Source organism: Oryctolagus cuniculus, chromosome 2 (assembly GCF_964237555.1).
Source record: "Oryctolagus cuniculus chromosome 2, mOryCun1.1, whole genome shotgun sequence".
Lineage (NCBI taxonomy): Eukaryota > Metazoa > Chordata > Mammalia > Lagomorpha > Leporidae > Oryctolagus > Oryctolagus cuniculus.
In genome coordinates, this window is record NC_091433.1 from 178,977,690 (window position 1) to 179,003,459 (window position 25,770).

Sequence of the window (25,770 nt, forward strand, 5' to 3'; positions counted from 1 at the left end):
AAATAAAACGAACTCGGGGCCGCGCTGGTGAACAGCATCTCCTGAGCTCCCCGACACGCCGAGAGGCAGCCACCGTGCAAAACGGCTGCAATTGAACACGGGGCGTCTAATTAAAAGCAGCGGCAGGAGAGACCATTCCTTCCTCCTCGGGTCCGGCTTCTTTCTATGCAGGGATCCAAAGTACGATGACACGAAGACAAAGAGTTATTTCCCCGCACGGTGAGAAGTGGCGTGGCGGCTACCGGGCGGCTGGTCGTTAGATCCTTTCGGCTAACACACGTGGCCGAGGCCAGGCTCGCCAGCTGCTGCTAGGGGCTCAGTCACAGCGGGGAAGGGGGCACCGGCAGCATCGTGGGGGACAGAGAGCGCGTACACGTGGAACCAGCGCCGGCCAGAGTGTGCTGAGGGGGCCGGGTGGGCCGGGTGGGCCGCAGGCTGCCGGGAGCAGACAGCCCAAGTGCAGGCCCTCTCTTTCCTGCGCTGGCTAAGAGGACACTCGTCACCTTTACCATGCAAAATCAGTGCTTAGAGGGAGGTGGAGATGGGGAGTGGCTGCTTAATGGGCATGGGCTGTCTTTTTTGAGATCATGGAACATTCTGGAACTAGCTGATGCAATGGCTGCACAACCACATACAAAATGCTGCTGCATTGTGCACTTCAGAATGGCAAATTCTCATGATGTATAGTTTAACACAAATGCCTTTTTTTTTTTAAGGTAGTCTTTTTTGGAGATTATACTCATTGTAAGCTCTGCTCACCACTGCAGGAGCTATGGGACGATTCCTGAGAGCTGGGTAGGGAAGAGGGGTGTCCCTTGACAGTTAAGCCTCCACAGAGGCCCATCACCCCCTCACCTCCCTCATGGTCCTGGCTCCTGGCCAGGCGCCAATGTCAGAGATGAGACATGGCCATCAGAGCCGTCCCTGGAGAAGGCCACTGAGCACGGCTCCCAACAACATGTTCCCCCGAGTCCTTGCCTGGTCTAATTTTAAACTGCCTCCTCGCTGGAGCCACCGGAACAGAGGCTGCTAGTGCTTAAGTTCAATTCTGGGAGGGTGGCTGGTGGGCTTGGCACAGGCTGCTTCCTGTCACCCCTCGAAGCCTCCCGACACCATCCTGCTGCTACCAGTTACATATGGGTCCCGCCATGGTGAGGGAGTTCACCAAGCCAAAAATCTGGGGAGGCTGGCGGGGGAGGGGGAGAAGGGAGCTGGTGGGAACGGAGCTTTCCTACGACTTGGCAGAGACCCAAACCCAGATCCCTGCCTTGGATTTGAACTTGGCCACCCAGCACTGAACTCATCGTCCCGAGCCTGCCCTCTCCCTGTGACAGTCCAAATGTTTGGTTTCACCTCTGCGCAGCCGGCGGCCCATCTGTTAACACCCTGGCCAGGCCCAGGCTTGGGGGCACAGAACTGACCCAGAAGTAGGTATAATCCTCTCTTCTAAATGTGCTTAATACCATCGATAATCTTGTCACATAAATCTCTTGGTTAGCAGAGGGCTGGAGCTATCACTGCTGGACTCCAAGAATCTTTCAGTACCGGATTCCGCCTCCTGTAATCTATCTCCTTTCTTATGCCGATTTCAGCTGCCATGTTGCCGAGTGCTGGGGAGAACTGCCCTGACCTTGGCAGGCACCATTTCTGCACGAGGCCACTGGAGCTCGCCCATCCGTTCATTCATTCATTCGGATTCTGTGTGTTAGAGGCGGGGGAGGCCGCTAGGTGGCCCTGTGCACATGCGCACACACACCCCTTTCTGATGGCCATTTCTTGCTGTTGGGGTTTGGACCCACAGTCATGACTACTGCTGAATCTCCTTGTCTAGAAGGTTGAGTGGAACTTTCTAGACACGTGCTGTTGCCCCTCGAGTGTCTCTGTCTCCTCACAGTCATTGCTCCAGCACTGCCAGTATGGGGTTCTGAAGCCATTGAAAGCTTGCAGGGACACCATGAACTCAAGCTGTTTTTGAGTTCCTCCAAAGAAATGAAACTCGGGTCGTTAACTCACTCCCATGATGTAAATTACCGGCATGAACACTGCCAGGACTTTGTAAAAGTAGGTCCTCTCTGCACCCAGCGACTCTGCCATTCTAACCTCCAGGGGGCAAATGTGGGTGGGGGTGGGGCCTGTCTCCAGCAGTACGGGACCCAGCTCTGCTTCTAATCCTCCGGCGGCTCAAGAATAAATATCCTCTGAGCAGGGCTGACGCCTGGCCCGGTGTGGGCACTGGGCTGTCAGCAGCAGCTGGGTAAACAAGTGGGCTGCAAGCTAATTTCATAGCCAGACTCTGGGGAGCAGCTGGGGAAAACACTGCAGGCCCAGGAGGCCGGCTGGAGCCGGCCTGGGATCTCTCATCTTCTGAAATAGGCCCATAAGCCCTGGTGACATTTGGGCTCAGCTTCCTGTAGGCTGCTGTGTGGGTGCGCCAAGGCCTTCTGCCTGCCCAGTGCCCGCCTTGGATCCCCGGGACCAGTTCCTCCTGGTAACTCTGTAAAACGGCCTGCTAGAGCTAACCCAGTGCACACACAAGCCTCACGGGGGAAGAGTGGCCCCCGAGCTCATGGATCCGCCTCACGCGTCTCTTTTCAATTATGAGACAGAGAGGGCAGAGATGACAGCAAACAGAATTTTCTCCTGAATTCCAGTTGCTGAGAAGAGGGGAGCGTTAGCGCACAAAGCTTTTACGTGGCTTGATTTCAAGAATTTCCCTGCCGGTTCCGTGAATTTGATCAGACTTCTGCGAGGGGAGTGACCAGCAGGCAATGTCCACTCCCCTTTTCTTCCTCCAGCTAAGCAAGAAGCCTGATTTCAATTCAACGCTAAATGGGGGCCACATTAAAAATCTTCTCCCCCATCGATCTGCGCCTCTGTGTAGACAGCAGCATGCGTGGCCAGTGCGCCCAGCCCTTCCTGTCCCCAGGGGACACAGCTGTGGGTTGTGAGAGGGACAGGGGAGTAACTTAGCTTCTCACTTTCACTGCCCTTTTGATTTTCCAAATTGGAGTCCGTGTGTTAGAGGAAGCAGGCAGATGGTCGCTGGGAAACTCATGAGAGCGCTCTTGACGCTGGGGAGAAAGGTGCAACCGTGCTGCATTTCAGCTCAGCAGACAGGAGGTCAGCAGGCCAGCCAGCCCCGGCGTCAGCATAGCATCAAGAGGGTCTGTTGCGAGAAGCCAGCCCCGCTCAGGAGGGCTCCTTTCGGGAGGGGACGCTTCCATGGAGCGGATTAGTCCCCCAGGGCTGCTGCAAAGCGGGAGGCTGGAGCCATAGAAATTTGTTCTTGCACAGTCCTGGGGGCCAGAAGTCCAAAGTCAAGGCCAAAGTTGGCAGGGCCACGCTCCCTCCAAAGGCTCGCGGCGAGCGTGCCCCTCAGCCTCCTCCAGCTTCCCGGGGCTCCAGGCTGGCGGCCCCATGGCAGCCTCTCCTCTGCCTTCACACGCCCTTCTCTGCGGGTCGCCTCTTCCTCCTTTTCTTATAGAGACACTTGTCGCTGGAGTTGGGGCCCACGCTGACCTCGGGTCCTCTCATCTCAGCATCTGTGCCTTACCCAGAGCTGCAAATACTCTTTTCCAAAGGTGGTCTTTCAGAAGCTCCAGGTGGGCTTATATTTTGGGGGCCGCTACATAGAGAGTGCTTGCAAGTAGAGCCCTGTTTTCTCACCAGTTTGAATGTGTTAAAGAGGAGCTGAGCCGGGCTCCTTTGGAGGTGCGCATCCTTAAATACTGCTCAACTCCCAACCGGCTGGGGTGCAAGCAGAAATCTCAGCAAGGTCACAGATGTCAAGTGCAGGGTCAGGCACACAGCCTGGGCCACCCAACCGTGTCTTCAGCTACAAACTGGACGGCAGACCCTGGGAAGTCCCCGTGGGGCAGGGCAGTCTCACCGGCCAGTCCCCTGGGACACTAGAGACCTTAGGGCCTTCCCATCCCCCACCCTTCACCACCACTCCCGGCTCAGAGCTGGCGCTTAGAAATGTTAAATAACAATAATAATAATAACACATCTGAGTGTGACGCTTTAATAGCCAATCTGTCATTCTCCCACTTTATTTCTGAGATCTTAAGAACAGTGCCCTCCCTGCACAAAACATCAGGGTGTATTTATATTAAAAACGAAACTAATTAAAATGTTTGAAAACCATAAACCACACCACCATAAAACAGCGGCAGCCCTATTTTTCCAGTCTAAAAAGATTTTTCTTTCTCCTTTTGTGGCTGGCCCTGATGAGCAAACTCCTGGGAGCTGGGACTCCTAGGAGGCAGGAGGCTGGAGGGAACTGAGCAAGGCCTCTGCTTCCCAGAACCCACAGCCAGAGGCTGGACCCAGCTGGAGGACAAGCTCCCCTTAAGGTAATCAGAAGCCCGCCACTTAATGAGCAGTTGCGGTTTGGGAGTTTTTCAAGGGTGGCTCAGGAGTGGAATGTGAGTGCTTAAATATAGCAGCATGGGGTGGGCGTGTGGCGCAGTGCTTAAGACGCGTGCATCCCACACCAGGGTACCTGGGTTCAATTCCTGGTCCCCCTCCTCACTCCGGCTTCCTCCTGCGCACCCTGGGAAACAGCACTGATGTGCAAGTAGTTGGCTGCCTGCTCCCCGTGTGGGAGACCTGGATTGAGGCTGAGCTGTTGTGGACATTTGGGGGATGGAACAGCTGATGGGAGATCTCCCTGTGTCTCCCTGCCTCTGGAAGAAACATCAGCACAACAAGAAGCTAGCACGAGGGTTCTGCAGGGCCCCAAGGCCATGGCTGGGGCGTGTGGCCGCAGCGTAAGGGGGATCCGCTGCTTCTGCCTGCGACTCAGGCTGGCCTCCGTCACAAATGGGTCATTATCCAACAAGGAACCAGCGGGCCACAAGCGCTTCTAAGCAAACAAAGCATGACTGTTTGTTGAGTGAATAAACAAAAGAGGAGCAAGCTGTGTGCAAGATGGTGGGCGGATAGGCAGGGCGTGGGCGGTGGGGCCCGCACTGACTTCACTCTGGGAGAACACGAGAGGAGCCAGCAAGATGCCCTGGCTAAATGCTTACATTTCCCGTTTTTTCAGAGGTGAGTTCATTTCTTTAAGAAGACAAGTCCCTTGGAGTTTAAGGCAGAACTCCTATCCCATAGGCTGTATCTCAATAGCGTGTATTGTCTGTCTAATACTGGGGTGGGGGTTTCACTGGGCATTTCCTTCACTCACATGTAACCCCTCGAACGTGGTATTATTGCTGTCCCATGTTACCCATGAGGGAGGTGAGGCCACAGAATGGTTCAGCAGCTCACCAGTACCGTGAACCCAAGGCTGACCTGTCTCTGAGGCCTTGCTCTGCCTTGCGTCCGAGTTGGGGTGTGCTGCTGATTGCGGCTGGGTGCGGGCGTGCAGAGGAGAAGGTCAGGCTGGGTGAGGTCGGCAGTGGGGGGGTCACCAAGGGCCTTGAGCTGCTTTCCCTTCAGAGCAGGTCTGGAGTAACTGCATGTTTTCAAAGCAGTCATGAGTGTGGGGGGTGGGCAGAGCAGAGGCAGCAGGCTCGGAGGAGGGGCTGTCTCCACCCTCTACGTGAGCTATGATGCACAACAGGGCCCCAGACTAAGGCAGAGGAAGTGGAAATGGAGGGAAAGGATGGACTCGGGAAATGGGATAGGCGGTGATGGGGAGGGATGAGGAGAGTGCCCAGTGGGCGGCACAGAAGGGCAGGTGCTGGGCCTGGCTCCTGAGCCGGCCGTGCAGAGGGAGGAGCAGGCTTGGGGCCGGTTCTGGGCATTTTATAGTTGGGGCCCTGGTGGCTAGCTAAGGGCGTCTAGATGATCAGGGAAAAGACCTGGGAGTTGGAGGCCTGGGTTCAAGTCCCGTTTCCAGCACTTACAAGCCCGAGTGTGGAGTTAGTCCCCCGGCTTCTGCAAGCTGTTTCTCGCGTGTCAACGGGGTCATGGCAGACTTAGCACACAGGCTTGTTGTCAGAGCCGCGACAAAATACGGAAGCTCCTGACACAGTGCCTGGCCCGCCATAGAGAGTGGAACACAACAAAACAAAGAGCAGCCACAAACACACAACTACCACCACAACCAGCAACCCACAGAATGTGGGTCGGGGCTCAGGAGCCCTGGGCGCACAGCTCTGGAGTTGAGATCATGGGGTGGATTAGGGGACGTCTCATTTCACAGAGAACAAGCGATTGTTTAACAAAAGGCCTGACTTTGGGGTTCCTTTGGTCATCAAGGTGTCATGTACATTTCAACATATATTTAACTTCTCTGTAGACTTGACCAGTGCCCCCCCCCCCCCCCCCCCCCGAGATGCTCCACAAAGAACCAGGGGCGGCCTGACACGTGACAATACAATTCTGTGGAAAAGCAGACCATGGTTTTCCAAAGCACACAGCTCTTTTTCAGCAAGGCAAGTGGATTTCCATGACGACACCGTCTACCCACAATTCAATTTGATCGTTCAACACATATTTACTGAGCACATAACAGGCAAGTGTGAGGTGCTGGCAATTTCAAACCTCAGAACACAAGGTCTTTTGTCTCAAGGACCTGCATTCCAGATGTAGAGAGACAAGTGGACAGGAGAAGGCCACGCGATGCATGCATCGTAATAACACGGAGTCCGTCCCAGACAGCAGACACTGCCGTGAGTGCTCTGCATTATTAATTCATTTTCTCTCCCCCGCAACCCAGCCACGAGGCTGTACTATGACCCTATTCCATGGAGGAGGAAACCAAGGCTCTGAGTGAGCAGCTTGCGAAAGATCACGGAGGGAGAAAACGGAAGAGTCAGGGTTCAACCCTGCGCCGTCTAAACCTGGTGTCCGGGCTCCTGACCCCGTCACAGTGATGCCAAAGAGACACGTGATGGACTTGGTATGCCATGGACAGCCCACCTGGGATTGACAGATGCGGTTGCCTAACCAAAGGGTTGGTCCACGTGCACATAAAGGAATCCCTTGACCCTGATGCCTCTCAAACACACAGAAACCTCCTCCTCTCTCTGGACGCCATCTGCCATGGACAGAAGTCACACCGGAAGTCCCAGAGCAGGGGACACTCCTAATGACTTCCCAATGAACTGCAAACACACTGGCAATGGTCATAGAATGGAGTCCCTGGAGTCCCTGGATGGGGCGGGGTCAGGTACAGAGGGGATTCTGAGCAGGCAAAGCCAGAGACAGCCCAAGGGTCCACCTGCTCTTCTCAGACGTACTGGGCAGGTAGAGACCAGGAGCTCCCTCCCTAACCTCCTTCAGATTTTCCTTGGCAGGGGCAGCCGCTCCTCTGCTCCAAGCCACATTCCTGGTTTGCTAACAGAAAACAGGACCTGGCTGCCATCAGGAAGCCCCACTTATTTTTCACGGGGCCACACAGAGACACTAGTCTGAGTTAAAGGGTGAGGGGCTATAGTGTGGCATCCTGGGAAGCTCCCAGCTGCCTTCCGGCCTGGAGTCTGGGTCTGGCCCCACAGCCAGCAGGTGGTGGAGCACTCCGGGATGGAGCAACAGGACCAAGAAGCCCACCTGCAGGTGCAGTCGCCTGGTCGAAGCTTTTCCTCCAGGGACGAAGTTGTTGACCGACTGCCTGACCACCGTGTGTGAGCACTCAAGTCTTTGCCACCAAGAGGGCCACAGGCAGGTGTGAGTGGCAATGGGACGGCTGGTGCGGACTTAGCAATGTCATCCTCCCCACCCCTCCAGGCCCAACTGTGAAACCAGAGCTGCAGGCACTGAAGGGCTGAGATCCAAGCTTATCTGGAAGCTTCTACAAGAAAAGTGTGGGCTGTGGCACTTGCTAGCTCCTGAGAGGAGGAGATACCCTGCTCAGCTTGCAGAGCCCCCGACCTGCCAGGGGCAGGCTCTCCTGTGGCTCTGCGAGCAGTCAGGGCCACGGGGCCCCATCAGCCTGCTGAGCAAACTGCTGGGCTCCCCAAAATGGACAATTCCAAATGCCAAGCACCAATTTCTTCCCCGGTTATTTACCAGGAACACGATGTGGCACCGTGCAATCTAATTCATAAAGCCTTCTTAATGCCGCTCTGTCACAGTATTCACAACACTCCTTTCTAATCGCAGCAGATGACAAGTTGCCACTATTGAATTCCCATTAACATGAATTATGGGTACAATATATTTTGCCCAATACCGTCTCCTCAGCCTCATATTGTCAGGGAATCAAAATCACACCCTCAGCACATTTCTGACGGCCCAGCGGCCTGGCTCCTGGACCGGGCTGGGTTCTGGAGCTCCAGCAGGTGAATCTGTGAATCAGACTCACCCTCAAAGCTGGGCACGCGTCGGCCTCGAGGCAGCCCGCGTCTCTGCATTCCGAGTAGCAGCCTGAGGAGGTCGTAAGCCCGGCTCTGGAGCCCAACAGCCCTTTGCTGGCTGCCTGATTAACCCTGGGCAGGATTTAACCTCCCTGGGATGAGGGGCGGGTCACTGTGGCACTGACACCAGCAGCTGATGGGCGGGGGCACTCCACCAGCACGAGCCACAGACACCATGGCGACAAGAAGGGCCAGTTCCCCAAGGAGGCAGCACGGGGCCTGGCTGGCTGGAGGAAGTGATGTGTGCCCACCCTGCCCCTCCCCCCGCCCTGGGGCTGGCTGGCAGATGGAAGTGACGTGTGTCCTGGGATGGCTTCTGGGTGCACGGGGTTCATGTGCGACAGCTCCCTCTCCTGGTCTCCAGCCCGGGTGACCTCTGACCCACAGTCTGTGTGAATCGGGGCATTTGTTTTCATCCAGCACTTTGGCCTGCCTGTCTCATTTAGACCTCACAGTGGCTTGGGGCAGTGGGCATTCTTCTCTGCAGCTTATAGGTAGAATGTGACGACCCTGCTTTGAGGCGGTTTAGCAGGTCAAGTGTAGAGAAGGGCCTTGAACTCCTCTTCTGTCCCTCATCTGGGGTGTTTCTCACCACCTCAAGGAGCCTCCTTAAAATGAACTCCCTTGCCGTCCTGGGAGGCATCCAGTGGGGAGGGGGCTGAAGACAAAATGCACACCCACAGTGACTGCTTGCTTCTTCCCGCACTGACCCTGACACTCACCGATGGCGGCCAGCGACACTGCTGCAGCTCCTCTTCCCAGTCCAGGCTTGAATCCACTGAGGAGTGCTGAGGGCGAGACAGAGGGAGCCACCCTCTGGAGCTTGGGTATATCCAAGCCCATGCTGGCAACACCTGTGGGCAGACTGAGTACTCAGACTGCCCTTCTGGGATGGAACTCAGCAGGCTGAAAGCAGCCCTTGATGGGTCTACCAGCCACACACTACTACGTCTAAGAAGAAAACAAGAAACCATGAGAGAGGGGGAGGGGGAGGAAACTGAAGACAGCTGGAGGCATGGGGCTGGACCCCGTAATCCTGCCCTCCTTTTGGTCTTGACATTTGTGGTTGTTTCAAACCACTGATGAGCAAAACTGCTTCTCTGGGGAGCCTGTAGCTATACCTCTCGTGATGTCACTAGCACTGGGGACAGATGTTCACTGAATGTTCACCTAGTTGCTTATTCAACAAATTTTCCAGAAAGTTGTTCTGAGATGGGCCTCTGCAGAGCTGTACGTGCCGGGACTCTGGAGCGAGACTGCCCAATCTTGCTGAGTGATCTTGGGCAAGGTACTGAGTCTGTCTTGTCTCTGAAGTCGAGATAAACATGGAATAGAATGGAAACCCCAGACATTAATCCATGCATCTACAGTAAACTAATCTTGGACAAATAAGCTAAAATCATTCTCTGGAGAAAGGACAATCTCTTCAACAAATGGTGTTGGGAAAATTGCATTTCCCATGCAGAAGTTTGAAACAAGAGCCGTATCTAACACTCCATATAAAAATCAACTCACAGTGGATAAAGGATTTAAATTAATACCTGAAACTATCAAATTAGTAGAGGAAAAAAAAGGGGAAATGCTACAAGATATTGATTGGCCTTGGTGAAGATTGCTTGGATAAGACCCCAGAAGTACAAAGATAGACAAAGGGGATTACATCAAGCTAAGAAGTTTCCGCACCACAAAGGAAAAAAACAAAGTGAAAACACAACTGACAGAATGGGAAAAAATATTTGCAAACCATGCATCTGATACAAGGTCATTACCCAGACTATATAAGGATCTCAAGAAACACGGCAACAACAACACAAACAATCCGTATAAGAAATGGGCAAAGAATATGAATAGGCATTTTTCAAAGGATGAAATACCATTGGCCAACAGATGCATAAAACAATGCTTAGGATCACTAGCCATCAGAGAAATGCAAATAATAACCACAATGAGGTTTCACCTCACCCCAGTTACAATGGCTATCATCTAAAAACAAAAAACAACAAATGCTGGTGAGGATGTAGAGAAAAAGGTATCCATCCTAATACACTACTGGTGGAGATGCAAATACATAAAATCATTATGGAAAACAGTATGGAGGTTCCTCAGAAAATTTAAAATAGATCTACCATATGACCCAGCTGTCCCACTCCTGGGAATATAGCCAAATGAAATTAAATCAGCATATGAAAGAGTTACTTATACTCCTACATTTATAGCAGTTCAAGTCACAATAGCTAAGCTATGGAATCAAGCTAGATGTCCATCAACTGATGACTGGATAAAGAAAATGTGCTTTATGTACATGATGGAATGCTACTTAGCTATAGAAAAGAATGAAATCCTGACATTTGCAACAAAATGAATGCAACTGGAGATCATTATGCTAAGTGAAAGAAGCCAGGCCCAGAAAGACAGATATCACCTTTTCTCTTACTTGTGGTAGTTAATATATTTGGAGAATATAAAGAGTGTGTGAATGTCACATAATTTGATATACAGCTATAAATATGTTTCACTGAATCATACCATGTAAATAACAACATACTCTTATTTTACATGTTGATAAAAGAAATGGGGGGGATAATGAGGACTCTTGGAATTCTAGTAATGTTTTGTTCTTAATTTGGGTGTTGGTTATGAGTATGGTCAGAGGAAAAAATCTCATCTGTGCATTTCTTGGTCTGTATACTGTATTTCAACAAAATGATTAAACATACAGTAGGGGTAGTAATAATGATCTCAGAGGGTTGGAAGGAGGTGTACAGAGGTGAGTGTTGGTGAAGTGCTTGGGAAAAAGTCATTACATGGGTGCCCCAAACTAAATTAACAAATGAGAAAGCTACAGGGCATTGCGGGCAGGGAGGAGGAACCTTTGGGGATGAGATGAGCATCTGACGAAGGGTGTGGTCCTGGGGCTTCAAATGCTTCAGGAGAGATGAGAAGGGACACAGGGCCTTACACCAGAGCTTTGATGCTGCAAAACCCTACTTCCCACATCACGTCTGGATGCTGGTCCTGAGAGCGAACCCACGAGGGTGCCACCTGGGCTCACCACGTGGGTCCTGGCTTCGTCCTCCTCAGCACAGGCACCCACAGAAATTACGGGCGGCTGCTCCGCGCTGTTGGCTCAGTCAGCAGGCAGGTGTGGATGACCTCAAAGCATTCTTCTCTCCAACCCCACATTAGGGAGTTCCTGCCTCACAGGAACCAGTGAAACTGAGTAAGTACCACAAAAGACAAGCGTGATAAGGTATTAAAATAGGGATACAAATCCAAGTGATAAAGGGACAGGAGAAAGAACAGCAAAAAACCAATTTTCCCTCTCCCACGGGGCTCAGTTATGAAATGTACAGGTGCTTTTCTGGGCATACAAAAGCAGGAATGAAAATTCTAGGAAGTGGGAGTGGTCAGTGCAAAAGTCCTGGGGAATGAGGGGTCCTCGAGTTTGGGGAATTGTGGTTTGGCTAAAGTGGGTGATGGAGGTAAAACTCTCCAGAGGCCTCGGGGCTCAGGTACCCAGGGTGTTGGTGGCTCTCCCTCAGCCAGAAACACAGGCCCACGGAGCCCAGGAGCATGGTGGCAGTAGGCTCTGCTCTGGTGTTGGTGTTCAGGGAGGCTACAGACGGCAGAACCCATCAGCAGTGGCGCATGCAGGGATGAGTGACTAATAGCGAGAGGTGTTTGCAAAGGTCCCTGCAGCTGTTTTTAGCAAACAGATGTGAGGTCTGGGAGGTGGAAGGCGGCACCCACGGCTTTTGCTCGGGAGCTGGCCACGTAACCGAGACAGCTGCTTTTTATTTATTTTTTACACAACCAGGAAATGTGTTGGTGCCCAGGACAAGGATGCTTCCAGTTCTCTATTTCTGGAACTCTCTGGCTTTACGCATTCCTGGGGTGTCAACTTTCCCCTCAGGCCTGCAGCCTGGGGGTGACAGCAGTCCCACCCAGACCCCGATATGTCTGCAGGACCGATTCCTCTTTTCTCACAACTCTTCCTCAGAAGAAAGAAGAGTTTTCCAGAAACCCCTAGGCTGGGCTGTCCTGACATCGCATTGGCCAGAACTGGGTCACATGACCCTTTCCTCAACCAATGCTGGGTGAGGGCAATGGGATTACCCTGTCTGGTTTAGGATCCTTAGAATCCCAGCTGGGGCTCCAAGTGTGGGAGGCGGGTACCTAACAGAACTGGGGTCCCCTGAGGAAGGAAGAGGGAGAGTGGATGCTGAGCAGAGAGCCAGCAGCCCCTGCTACAGACATGAAGGGGGCTCTGTCAGGCAGGGCACAGTCACAGTCCCTGGCCTGGCTGCCCCGTGGTGGCGAGAGGCGCTGACTCACCCATGGGAGGGGCCGTCCCAGCCTCAGGGCCAGGGCTGACCTTTAAGGAGCAGATGGAGGACCTGGACCACGCTCCCTGTCGGCTGGGCCCTGAGTTGGGTCAGATCTGCGAGACGGGCACCCTGTGCTACGAGGGACCTCTTGTCCTGCTGACCTCCAGGAAAATGCTGCTCCCCGGTCACCAAGGTGACCAAAGAGCCTCAGAGCCATGGCCCAGGCTGGCCGCTGAGCTGGGAGAGTCAATCTCACACAGCACAGAGACCGTCAGCGTGGGAGGGGCCGGCCCACCTTTCACAGCCAACGGTGGACGCAGCGCCTGGGTGCTCCTGATGGACCTGGCCACCTAGGAAGCTGGGCTCTCACGTTTGTTCTTTCTGCCCCCGGTCCTTCAAGTCTGAAGGACTGAAACGAAGCCGTCAAATTGGAAAGCATGATTTGTGAGTGGGCTCCTCTTACCAGCCCCTCCGCAGGAGCCTCCCGGGCAGGGGGAGCCCAGGAGGGAACAGGGTTGGTGGAGCAGAACATCCGGAGGGCCTCTGGCCACCCACAGCTCCACGAAGCACTACTTGCCAAAGAGGGTGGGAAGAGGGGACAGGGACAGCACAGTTGACCTCAGTGGAGCCTCAGGAGCAGACCTAGCAAGGACAGGTCCAGTGGCCGGCAGAGGAGCATTTGTTTCCCTTAAGGGACTGTGGTCGCCACCAGTCACGAGAGGCAGGAGCGCATGACCCCTGCCTCCTGCTCCATCTACCTCGCTCCAGCCGCAGCCCAGGGCCTCCTTTCCCTGATGCCAGGAGGTTCAGAGCACTCACCTGCCGCCTCCAGGAGGCAGTGAAGGGAAGGTGAGAAAGCAGTTGACTTATTTGAATCAAGAGGGACAGGTTGGGGCTGGTGTTATGGTGCCACGGGTTAAAGCTTCTACCTGTGATGTCAGCATCCCGTATGGACGCTGGTTCATGTTCTGGCTGTACAATTCCTATCCAGCTCTCTGTTAACGGCCTGGGAAAGCAGTGGAAGATGACCCAAGTGCTCGAGTCCCTGCCACTCACATGGGAGACCTGGAAGAAGGCTCCTGAATTCAGCTTGGCCCAGCTCTGGCCATTGTGACCCTCTGGGAGTGAACCAGTGGCTGGAAGACCTCTCTGTCTCTGTCTCTAACTCTGACTTCCAAAATAAACAAATAAATCTTAAAAAAAAAAAAAAAAAGGCCGGCGCCGTGGCTCAATAGGTTAATCCTCCACCTTGCGGCGCCGGCACACCGGGTTCTAGTCCCGGTCAGGGCGCCGGATTCTGTCCCGGTTGCCCCTCTTCCAGGCCAGCTCTCTGCTATGGCCAGGGAGTGCAGTGGAGGATGGCCCAGGTGCTTGGGCCCTGCACCCCATGGGAGACCAGGAAAAGCACCTGGATCCTGGCTCCTGCCATCGGATCAGCGCGGTGCGCCGGCTGCAGCGGCGGCCATTGGAGGGTGAACCAACGGCAAGGGAAGACCTTTCTCTCTCTGTCTCTCTCTCTCACTGTCCACTCTGCCTGTCAAAAAAAAAAAAAATAAAAAAAAAATTAAAAAAATTAAAAAAAAAAAAAGAGGGACAGGCAGGCAGCTGACAGCGAGCCACGCTGGGGCTAGGGGCTAGCTCCTCGCTGACATCAAACCTGCTCTGCGGGAGCTGATGGTGGGCAAATGATCGCAGGTGGGGGAAGCTCACCCTGGTTATTTCCCCCAAGTTATTTTTAACATCCCAGATAGTTGCCAGTTAACAAATAGGTTGGGTTCTGAAGGTTCATTTGTAATTTGGCTGTTTAGATTTTGGAACACACTTTCCCTGTAAAAAATAATGTTATAAATGGTGATGAGACATCCAGACTCACTCTGTAATGCCTATTTAACCCATAATGTGGCTAAAATACTGTCCTTTTGCGATGGAAAAAAAATTTGTTTAATTGCAGCATGAGTAATTAAATGAAACAGAGAAAACCATTAGAACGGAATAAGAAGTAGATTTATGTTCATCTTGAATGATGCTGTTTGCAGAAAAGCTAATTTAATTTAAGAAGAGGGCCTTCTAAGGACTTTTTGGGAATTACACGGGATTTATCCTATTAGGGAGAAAAAAGCATCAGGCCGTTCGAATCCGGCTACTGGATTCTGCATTGCATGTAACTGGTTCCCTTTCCCAATCTCAGCTCATCAGAAAGTCTTCCAGATAGAATGTGTTTTTCCACGTGGATTCTCATAGGGAGAAATGCAGGGATCAGAGTCCACGGTCTCCTTGGGGGTGATTTCTGAATTCTAAGTCAGCAGTTCAACATCTGCCCTTCTGCCCATACTGGGGCAAGTGTCCCACTCCATCCACTTCCGGGCAGTGACAAGTCTGACTGACAGCCATGTCCTGGCCACTGGTGGGTACTCCTAGGTCCATGCACCTGTAAGGCCTCCGAGGGCAGCTGGCTAGACTGCTCCCTGGTAACACAGTGCTTGCTGGCTGTCTTCCTGGGACTCGTCCTAACCAATGCTTTGTGCAGATGGGGTGTAACGCAGGTGTGTGTAAGCTCAGACTCTCTCCTATCAATTCCCTACACCAGGCTGTGCGAAGGCAGTAACGGATCCCACCGATCCCTTTTCTCTGAGACATGTGAGCCCTGGCCAGAAGCTGGTGTGAAGGACTGTGTAGGCGCATGTGCTGAGAATACTGAGAGGGTACACTGCCAACATGCCACAGATCCTTCCCACCCCTAGACACCTGCCCCTCTGCAATGTGGTCTTACAGCACCTCCTCTCCATGAGGAGTTAGCTTTGCCTTCCCCTTATATCTGGCATTGTCATGCACTTGCTGTAACTGATGGGATTTAAGAAATCTCGAGAGCAACATGGGAATGGTCCTGAGTTGGCCAGATGGAAGGTGACAGGCCACATGGGAACAGGGGGTAGCTTGGCCGACAGTTGCCCAACCTGGCTATGTGAACAAAACCATCCTTGATCATCCAGCCACTGGCCAGCCCGCAGCTGACCACAGACACATGAGAGACCCCAGCACAGATCAGCTGAGCCAGCCCAGACCATCACTGAGTGTTGACCCACGGAATTGTGCGGGCCCTCAGCCACTAAGTTTTGGGGGTGATTTTTTAGCCAGCGAAAGCTACCTCAAGGACACATTAGACTCCAGGCACGATGTCTTCGGATTTCTTCATTTTGGAATCCATAGGTGCCTTTTTGTCCATGGTGCATTTCTGACAAATGTGGAGAAACACATCATCTTCTCCCTATTGTGCCCCCCTTTATCAGAAGTCTCTAAGTTTGAGGCCGTCAAGTCTACCCTCCCCAAGCTGTAGGTTTTATAATGGGTGCTTTGGAAACAATGACATTTTTCAATTTTGTACACACTTTGTGATTGGCAGATGGGTTTGAAGCCAATGAAGATACAACACAAGCTGTAACTGCGACTTAAAAGTGCAGGTAAAAGCCATTAGCTCAGTACTAACACACTCAGGTCATCTCACAATGCATTACTGGGGGCTGATAATTTATCGCAAGGGAAGTCACAAAGTCTTGTTCATGGAGCAAGCAACGACTTTGGGATAAAATCATGCACATCTGACAATTCCCCAGGAAAAGGGCTCGACCCATTCTCCTCACTGAGCCCACTCGGTGGCTTTTGATTATCAACATCAAGAGAAGAGGAACAGGGGTGTGGACAGAGGCATCCTTCATTCATTCACAGGTCCCCTGTGGGCGGAGGCATCCCTCATTCATTCACAGGTCCCAGAACCGCACGCTGGGTTTCCCATGGCCTCGCTGTCCTCCACAGGATCCCTATGGACATTCTACACCCTCTCCCCTGGGAAGGCCTCTCTCCAGAGAAGCTGGGGTCCGCAGGAAAGGCTGCGTCTCTGAAGTCCCCCCATGATGACAAGGACCCAGCCTGACAGCTTTGCAGGCTCTCAAAGGTCAGGAAGCAGCTCCGGGTGCTCGGAGCCACAGCCCCGATTTCACGGCCCCTCTTGGCCCTCTCTGGGCCTCTGCACAGGCTGAGCTGCTCGCTTCACTGTCAGATTTATTTTCCAGGCTTAGCTCAGAGGGACAACGGGAACGTCTGAGCATGAGTGCTCCTGACCACAGCGAAAGAAAAGCCCCGGAATCACGGTGCGGACGGAGCGAGGATTCTGCAGGCTCCCTTCTTGCAGGGACAAAATTGCATTTTATGAAGCCGTCCTTTTTCTGTTTCATCTGTCAAGCAGGTTTGCTGAGAATAATTTAGATTTCACGCAGCAGCAACTGCCAGGCATCCGCACTCCCCTCCTATCCCACGGACGGGCCGGTGCTGGGGTCAGGATTCTGCTTCTCAGCAGCACCTGCTGGCTAGGCAGCTGCCGGAGAGCCAGGGGCCAGGCAGGCAGGGGTAGGCGTGCGCTGTCCCACTTCTCAGGGCATCAGAAGGGGACAGATACCTTTCCTAGCACCAACCACCTGGGTGTCTGTCTGCCTCCCTCCCCTTCCAACATATGGATACTTGGTTAGAAGCAAGCTACTTTTTTTTTCTATTTTGAGAGATGGGGGGGGGGCAGGGAGAGAAGAGAGGAGGGAGGGAGGGAGGGAGAGAGAGAGAGAGATACCGATCTTCATTTACTGGTTTACTTCCCAGATGCCCACAGTAACAGGGTCTGGGCCAGGAACTCAATCTGAGTGGCAGGGACTGAAGCATTGGAGCCAGCAGCAGCTGCATCTCAGGTGCACATAAGCAGGAAGCTGGAGTCAGGAGCTGGAGCCAGGAACTGAACTCGGGCACTGCGACATGGGCGGGGGCATCTTAGCTGCTAGGCTAAATGCCCGCTGCCTATGCTAACTCTGCAACACAGCTTTTATGGAGTTTCACTGCTTACCCAGCGGAGGGCACCGTTTTAAGCTTCTCCACACATACCAATCCTCACAGTCCCGAGAGGAAGATGGTGTTCCCATTTTATAGAGGAAGAGACTGAAGCTCAGTGGCAGAGCTGGGATTCCATCTGTCCCAGTTCCGTCTGACTCAAGAGCTTGAAGTGGTCACCTGTTGTGCCGCTCTGAGTCGACAGAGCTGGCTTAAATTTTCCCACGTATCCCACAAGAGGCAAATGTGTACATTTTGTGGTGGGAAACCCGCTGTTTGCTGGCAGCCAGGTGGATGAGAGGAAGGAGGAGTTAGCAGAAGGCGGCTGTGGCCACGTTACCATGGACAGCGCATTCTGCCAGGCAGCCTGGGTACGGGGAGGAGCTGGCCCGGGGGTTCTGGTCCTAACTCACTCGGTGGCCTCGGCCAGCAGTGTTTTCTCTGGGCCGTGCCATTCTGACTGCACACCTGAGGCAGCTGGATGGCGTGGTCTCTATGCCCCTCTCAGAACCCGGGGGGACATTGTCTATTGGCCTGAGCAAGGTGGGTGCGTCTGTGTGTTGAGGGGCGGGGAAGGGGAGCCTGCTGGACCCTCGTGGTGCCTCCATGGTTCAGGAGTCTGTGTTTACACCAAAGACATGCAAGAACTCTTCTGGCCACAGACAACGAAGAATCAGGAACATCAGCTCAGGCCTGAGGGCAGCAGTGACAGAGAGGAGTGTCAGCCTGTTGCTAAGTGGCTGCAGGGGGCACAGCCAGCCTCCCCCACCCCGGGGAGCTGTAGCTGTTCCCGCGGGCCTGGCAGAAGCAGTCCCAGCTCTAGGAATGGGCTGGCACCAGGCCCCGGGGCTGGGAGGAAGGGGTGAGGACTGGATGCTGGGGCTGTCACCCACCCGTGCAGCACGCGGCCCTCGCCCTGCTCCCCGCCCAGCCAAGGAGGGGGCATTAAAGCCTGAGAGCTGGTCCTTGGCCCAGAGGCCCCTTTCTTGGGGAACCTTTCCCAGAGTTCCCGCGGGTGCCCTGGCCCAAACAGGGCATGAGTCCTTCATGGAGGAAGCCAGGCCTTCATCCGACTCCGGGGCAGCTGGCCTCCCAGCTCTGCCCCTCCCCACTTCCGCAGAGCAGGGGCCAGCTCTGTGGGCTCCCGGCTCTCCTTTCAGGAAAGGGCCCTGAGGTTGAAACGCTGTGGCGTTCCTCCTGCTGACTCTCCTTCTGTGTGGGGGCACACGAGCTGCCTTCCTCCCCAGAGCACCCCTGAGCCCCGACCTCCCCAGCACAGCGCCCTTTCCTGCCTGCTGGGATTCTGGCTCCTGTCTTCGGAAGCCTGAGCCTGATGAGATTGGAAATGAACCCTGTCCTTACAGGGGGCAGTGCTGGGCCCCACACCCAGCCCACCTGCATCCGGTGACAGCGGCATGGAGTGACCACAGCGTCCGGGTGGGACTGACTACTGGCAGGCTCTGTTCTGTCCTCAGGATTCTGCACCTGTTTTCACTCATGACTTGGATCCCCGTGACTTGGGCAGTCAGGGACTATTTCCTTTTCCCATTTTACAGACATGAGGTCCTGATAGGTTAGGTGACTTGTCCAGGGTCACTCAGCTAGCCAGCACTGGATTGGAATTCAAATCCAGGCAGCCCGTCTTCCAAGTCTGGCTTTATCCACTCCACCAAACCCTCCTCTGCCAATAACTCCAACAGCAGCAGGCCCCCTGGTCACACTGCCAGGCCACATATATGTCACCCACTGGCCCGTGAGCTCCCCGAGGGTAAGAGACCCAGGCACCCGGGTTTGGGCCTGCCTTGCAAGTGATGTGATCTTGGCATGGGTAAGACACAGGTTGGGACACAGGCCTCTGGGTGGGCAGCAGTGAGGAGGCATCGTGGCCCAGATGGAGCAGCTGTGTCCTGGGTGGAGCTGCCGTGGGCTGCTGGCCTCCCAAGCACCCCTAGGAAGCTAGGGTGAAACCCGGCACTTCCGTTCCACCCAACAAACCGCTGCAGGAAGGAGACGGGCTGCAGATGGGCGAGAGACGGACGTGGAATTTTACTCCTCTGTCGTCACACACCAAGGAACTGGCTGCGCTTGCAGCCTGAACTCTCTTTCACCCCCACCCCCGCTCCCAGGCCTTGTCCTGCTGTTGTTTTCTGTCTGAGCCTGGGTTCCAGTCCTCCCACGTGGCTGTGGTTTGGGGCCTGTCCAGTGAGGCATGGCGACTGCCGAGCTGCTTTGGGGCAAAGCAGGAGCCAAGTGGGCAGGGCAGCCCCAACCGGGGAGCTGAGGGCACTCAGTCCCCTGCACCTCCTTGCCTGGCACAGCTGGAGAGCTGCCCCCAGAAGCAGCCTGACGCTGTCCCTTAAAAGGCATCCACCAGCAAGTGGGTGTCCCGAATCCAGCCTCCATCTCCCACCCGGAGCCGTCAGTGCCCAGCCCCCGAGCCTGCCATGCTGGGGAGCTCCTGCCAGATGTGGCTGGTGGGCCAGGGTTGGCTCCAGGGGGCAGCGGTCATGGCACGGCACGGGAGCAGTGCTGGGAGCTGGCGCCCAGGGGGAGCAGTGGGCTGGGCTGGGCTGGGGGCAGCATGCCCAAATAATCCTTCATCTCCCCTGCCCGCCATTCCTTCCCTGCCTGCCTCGGTGGGGTGGTGTTTTCATAACAGGAAAATAAATCAATAAGGCGCTATGGCGAGATGTCAGCGCGCTGTGCGCCGGCCTGCAATAGCTCCATTGTCTCGGCCTGGCCAAGCTCTGTGGCCGGCACACTCGGACGTTCCCTGGCAGCAGCGCTGAAAGGGGGCTTGGAGAACCACGGCGACAAAGGCACTGCACACCTGGAGCGCGCCGCCCAGCGCCACAGCCGCTCACAATGGCCGGGCTGGGGCTTCTTGCCTTTCATTTCTCTGGCAACTTTTATGAACGCAGGAAAAGAAAAGATGAGACATACACACACACATAGACAAACACACACTTGCACACGTGTGCTCCCACACGCAGGCTGGCCTGGCCAGGCTTCCTGGGAGGCAGCACTGAATGGACGGCACACACGCAGAGGCAGCCTGGACGGGGATGAATGGGCTTCCTGCTGTGGCCAGGGGCCGGCCCTCCAGGCCTCAGGCCCGAGGCGCTCTGAGCAGCAAGCACCAGGGAGACCAGTGTGGCTCAAAGCCAGGCACAGCCCTGCGACACAGCCAGTTGGGTGACACAGACCGCAGCTTTCCCTAGGTTGTAGCCGCCTTTCCCTAGGTTGGAGCAGTGGCCTGCAGGCCTGTGATGGTGCCAGTCCTGGAGCCAGTCCTGGATCCACCGCAGATGGGCCCTGTGGCCTTGGACCATCCTCCATTGTTGGGTGGGGAGGATAGAGGACTGTGCTCCCAGCGTCACTGGGAGGCTCAGAGGGGACCACGGGGTGAGACCCCCTCAGTCCTGCAGTCAAGACGGGGACGCTGAGAGCCGTTCTGCCCCCTCACTGCCCCTTGGCATCTCCCTGCAAACCCACGTCACTGGCGCCCAGCTCCTGCCCAGAGAGGAGCCAAAGTCTTACCTTGGTGGTGACTGCAGAGGCAGAGCTGGCCACAAGGCTGGTGATGGTCTCGCTGCTGCCAGTGGTGCAGGGCGCCGGGGCCGTGGCGGGTGTGGGCAGCCGGGAGGGTACCACGGGCAGCGGCAGGAGGCCGGGCCGGGCGCTGAGGCTGCTGGCTGTGCCACCCCCAGCCCCAGATGTGACGCTGCAGATGCTGGTGGTCCCATGTGTGCCGTTCACGCTCCACTCGCGCCGGTCCCAGCCCACCCGGTACTCTCTTTCGAAGCGACTGTGGTGCCGGGACATCTCGGTGGGCCGCGGAGGCTTTTCGCAGGGGAACAGAGCCCGGACCTGCAGGCACAGAGTAGAGAGGACGGTGGGTCAGACACACCATGGTGCTGCGGGAGTGGAGATGGTTGGCAGCCACGGGGCCCCTGGGCCCCCTCTCTGGGCTCCGTCGTGGCACGAGTTCGAGTCCCAGGCATGGCAAACCTGCAGAGACTTTGTCATTAGTTACTCACTTCCCAGTTATCAGGGATTTGTCCACAGCACGTGGCACGTGTGCAGGAGGAAAGCTTTGAATCCGGCTGAGGTGAAAAGCCACGCATTTTCAGGGGCCACGTCAGAGCGCCCTGAATGACACGGACCAGCACAATTGAGTAATGGCCTGGGTTTTATTCCCTCCTATTCCCCACTATGAAAAAAAAATGACGCCGTGCACTCTTCCAGGGAAATCGCAGCCACGTGTGCAGGCCCGCTCCCTGGTGCTCAAGGCCCTGCACGTAACGCTCATTTGCACTTGGCAGTTCCTGTGAGGTATGGAGGGGAGGGCAGGGCTGGCCCCCACCTATGGCCGAGGGGACTTCCTGGGAATAAGTGAGCCTGGGAGGTCTGAAACCAGAGGAGGGGCGCAGGAGCCCGGCCTGGGAAGGCGTTGGGAGTTGAATTCTTAACCACAACCCTGCAGCTCCACTGGGGGCACCCCAGCCCCAGGCCTCTGGTCACCAGACCTCCCCACACGGCTGCCTGAGGACCTGGACAGGAGGCCCCCAGGGTCGCCACGGAGCCCTTGCACCCCAGGTGGCGTTCTCGTGACCGGCCTGGCTGCCCCTCGGTGGGGAAAGCAGAGGCAGGGGCCACGGAGCGGCGGGGACAGGAGAGAGTGCGGCAAGGCCAGGGCACGGATGGGATACTGAGGCCGGGGCTCTGCCCTGCGGTCACACCCACAGCGCCGGCCGCAGTCCAGACAGTACCGGTGTTCTTTGGCTCCTTTTATTCTCCAGCTACTTCCAGGCTGGGCTGTGAGTGCCTTTCCCATCTTGACCATTGCTGGCTGGTGGACAGCCCACTGAGCGCTAGCAGCACCTCTAATGCCTGGACCTCTGCACTCTGGCACATCCATGCTCAGGGGCTAATTTTGTGTGCAGTTGCCAGGTGCTGCTTGTGTGGAGGGCCTGGCTCTGGGAACCACTGTGCTCTGCACCAGTGCACGGAGCAGACCTCCGTCCTACCTGCGTCCTGGGCTGAGTCTGCTGCCCACCCGAGGCACAGCTCACCACTACCCCTGCAGCTGGGCCAGTTATCTCATTGTCACAATGCCTCCCGGCTTCCACAATGTCACAGAAATTCTTGTTTCAAAAAAAAAAAAAAAAAAAAGAACCTCACTCAATAGTGCATGCTTAAGAAATAAAAATCAATGCCTCCCTTGATCGTGCCACCAACTTTTGCAACCAAGGTTCCTGAGAGCTGTCTGAACCCAGCTCCTTCCCCCAGCTCACTCTGCAGCCTGCGCCTGGGTGGCTCCTGCTCTGGCCTCTCCATGGGGCCATCCTCACCGAGGGCATGGACCACCTGCTCGGTAAACCCAATGGGATAGTCACACCCGTGTGCTTCTCGTTCCCCCCGCATGTGTGGTGGATCTCACTCTTTCTGGGCCCTTCTTCCGTGTTTTCTGTGGCCTTCATCTCTCTCCCAGCCCCTTTCCCACCGGCCCTCTACAGACTCCTAGGCCCATCCTGCAAACCTGGGGTCTCCCTATGGCTGCATCCTCTTCTTCCCTCACTCTCCCTGGGTGAGCTGCACCTCCTCACTGACGGCTCCCAGGATTGCACCTCTGAGCCTCCTCTCTCTGGAGCACTGTCCCCCCTGTCCCACAGCCTGCTTGCAGCTTACCTGGCTGTCCCCAAGGCCCCAGTCATCACAGCTCCCAAATGAACTCATTGTTTCGCCCAGACACCATCCTGGGGAATTCCTTCTCTCAGGGAGGGCCAGCCCAGCTCTCCAGCTCCATCCTCATCGCCCTGCTCCACAGTGGGGCCTCAGATCCCACTGCTCCAGCTCACATCTGCCTCCCTCTCTGTCTCTGGAGCTGCTAGGCAGGAAGACAGAAATTAGCCTGTGTGCGAGGGGCCTAAGGAAAACGAATACCTACTGAGGGGCAGGTAGCAGCCTCGGGAGCAGCTGAGCATTTTACACTACAAAGTCCTGCTCATACCCCAGTAACTTTATAGCTGGTTCCAGCCTTCCCCCACCACCCCAGGAGAATCCTCTCTGCCCGATGGGCTACCCAGTCTGATAGCGTTGGTAACAACACCTTGGGAGGAACTTCACGTTTCACACCCAGGAACCCCTCTGGCGATGCCACCGATCCACATGGGGAAGAGGGTGGGAGGAAGTGGATTCCGTATCCTTATGAACCACAGTCTGAGGGCAGACTGGGCTGCGCAGCATCATCTGGATAGGCGCCCACCGTGCTGATGGGTGCACGACCTTATTAAACCTTGCCACCTGGCTTACGGTTGCACTCTGCCTCCTGCCCTCCCCTCCCTATCCCCGACCAGCCCCGCTCACCGAGCCCTTCCTGCCTGCACTCCCCCTGGCCGGCTATCGGCTTGTCTTCCTGCCCCAGCTTGCCCTCCTGTCCCTTCCTCCACCAAGGGCCCATTTGGCTTTCCCACGCAATCGCAATGCTTTACTTTGCTGCTTTCCATCTGCTCTTTGAGAACCGGGTCCTGCCTCTGCTGGGTGGCCCAGCAGACACCTGGGGTCCTGCATACCTTGCTTTCCCTGCAGCCCCAGAGGAGCCACGCCATCATTCCTAACATCTCATGGCTTCTGCAAACCGTATGTCCCCTGTCTCGGCCTGGTGTCCAAGCCCGTGCTGCTCCTCTGCCAGGAATGAGGTCTGCCCCTGCCCCTGGTTAAGGCCTGGCTTCTGTGACTCAGCCCAGGCACTGCCCCTTGGTCCTTCCTCCAGCCCCCAGGCATCTAGCTCCCACCTGCAGCACAGCTGTTGTGCTCTGCCATCTTAGTGCAGGCTCCAGGTCCTTATCTTTGTAGCCTCGGCACTGAGCTGGTGTCCGGCATGGACAGGTGCTAGTACCTGTGTACTGAATGAATACACCAACAAGCGCTTATTTCTTTTTCTTAATTGCTAAACACTTCCAGGAGGTCGGGTGGACCTCCGACATGGAGACCTTGAGTCCTCCAGTGGACAATTCCATGGAGGCACTGGAGCGAGAAAATGCCCCGCCTTCCCTGTCAATCAGGTCGGGAGCCTCCCAGGACAGCTCTGAGAGCAGTCTCTGCACGTGGAAGTCTGCAGCGCCAGGGCTTGGGCGCTTGTCTCCCAGGCAGGGCTCGCTCTCCTAGGATGGATCCTAAGTGTGGCAGAGACGATGCCACCGATTCACACGGGAGTGCCAGACACAGCTCGCACCGCCAGCACTGAGCTAAGCTGGCCCCATGCATCTGGAATCTGGCAGAGAGAACGAGTGAGTGTGTGTGTGTGTGTGTGTGCGTGTGTGTGTGTATGGCCAGTGAAGCCACTTCTAGACCTGGCCCTTTAAAAACATCTGAGGTGACCCTCACCTGCCTTGTTGCTGTTGATTTCTCAACAATTGCAATGGACTCGTTTCTGAGAGGAGCAGCGTGGTGGGGGCAAGAGGCTTGGAGTCACCACACAGACCCTGGGAGTCGGGTGAAAGCAGGCTTGAGGTGAGCAGCCCGCAGACTCGTTTATTTCAGTTGGTACAACATCTTATATAGCCAAGACCAGCCAATCTGGTCAAGGGGCGGTCTATGCCCCAACCAGTCACAGCCTGTTGCCAGGCAGTTTCAAATCCATCCAATCACAGCCTGTTGCCAGGCAGTTTCCAAAGCCATCCAATCACAGCCTGTTGCCAGGCAGGCTCCGTTGCCAGGTGGGTTTCAAAGCCATTCCTGAGTAACTGACGCGCGCTTGCCAGTGGCCACCTTGGCATGGCCTTCTCATTCTACCACATTTCCCCCTTTTCATTTATTTTTGAGCAATGGGAGGCATGATTCTTGGCCATACCATTGTTGACCCATTTCCATGTGGTCTCCGTACGCAGCTGTGCCTGTCTTAGGTTGTGCCCCAGGGGATCTTACCCGTCATTGACTAACCAGCGCTCAAATCGAGAGACCACAGGATTGCTTGCTCAGATAGGGGTAGGAATGAGGAATAATGGTTATCAGGAATCATGCCCGCACACAGGCTGTGGGCCATTTGAGTGGCTGACCAGAGCTAGTGGGGTACAAAACAGTAACAGATGTGGCTATGGGCAGTTTCTCAGGGTAGGATGATAGGGCAGGTGCATCTGCTAACAAGGCGGACTCTCAGTCTTGTTCAGCTGGTTCTGGTTGGCTGTCAGTTGCAGGCTTGATGTTTCTGGCTGGTACCCAAATGGGCTGTTCCGCATTCTCTGGAAAGACACAAGCATATCCTTGAC

At 55.2% G+C, this 25,770-nt stretch overlaps 1 protein-coding gene across 7 annotated transcripts in view; it reads right to left on the minus strand.

Annotated features, from left to right (window-relative positions):
- The window catches only part of KLHL29 (kelch like family member 29), a 283,407-nt gene that overhangs the window by 98,393 nt on the left and 159,244 nt on the right, over positions 1 to 25,770 (minus strand). For 5 of the 7 annotated variants that reach the window (XR_007918320.2, XM_008254789.4, XM_008254788.4 and 2 more), the window contains one exon: positions 21,041 to 21,370. Coding sequence is in view for 6 of the 7 variants with exons in the window: in XM_008254788.4 (XP_008253010.1) it covers positions 21,041 to 21,370 (330 nt within the window). In the remaining variant the exon portion in view is untranslated. Of the gene's footprint in view, positions 1 to 21,040; positions 21,371 to 23,191; positions 23,508 to 24,889; positions 25,082 to 25,770 lie in introns of those variants that run through there. The other 2 variants (XM_051843178.2, XM_051843176.2) reach the window with 2 other exon arrangements.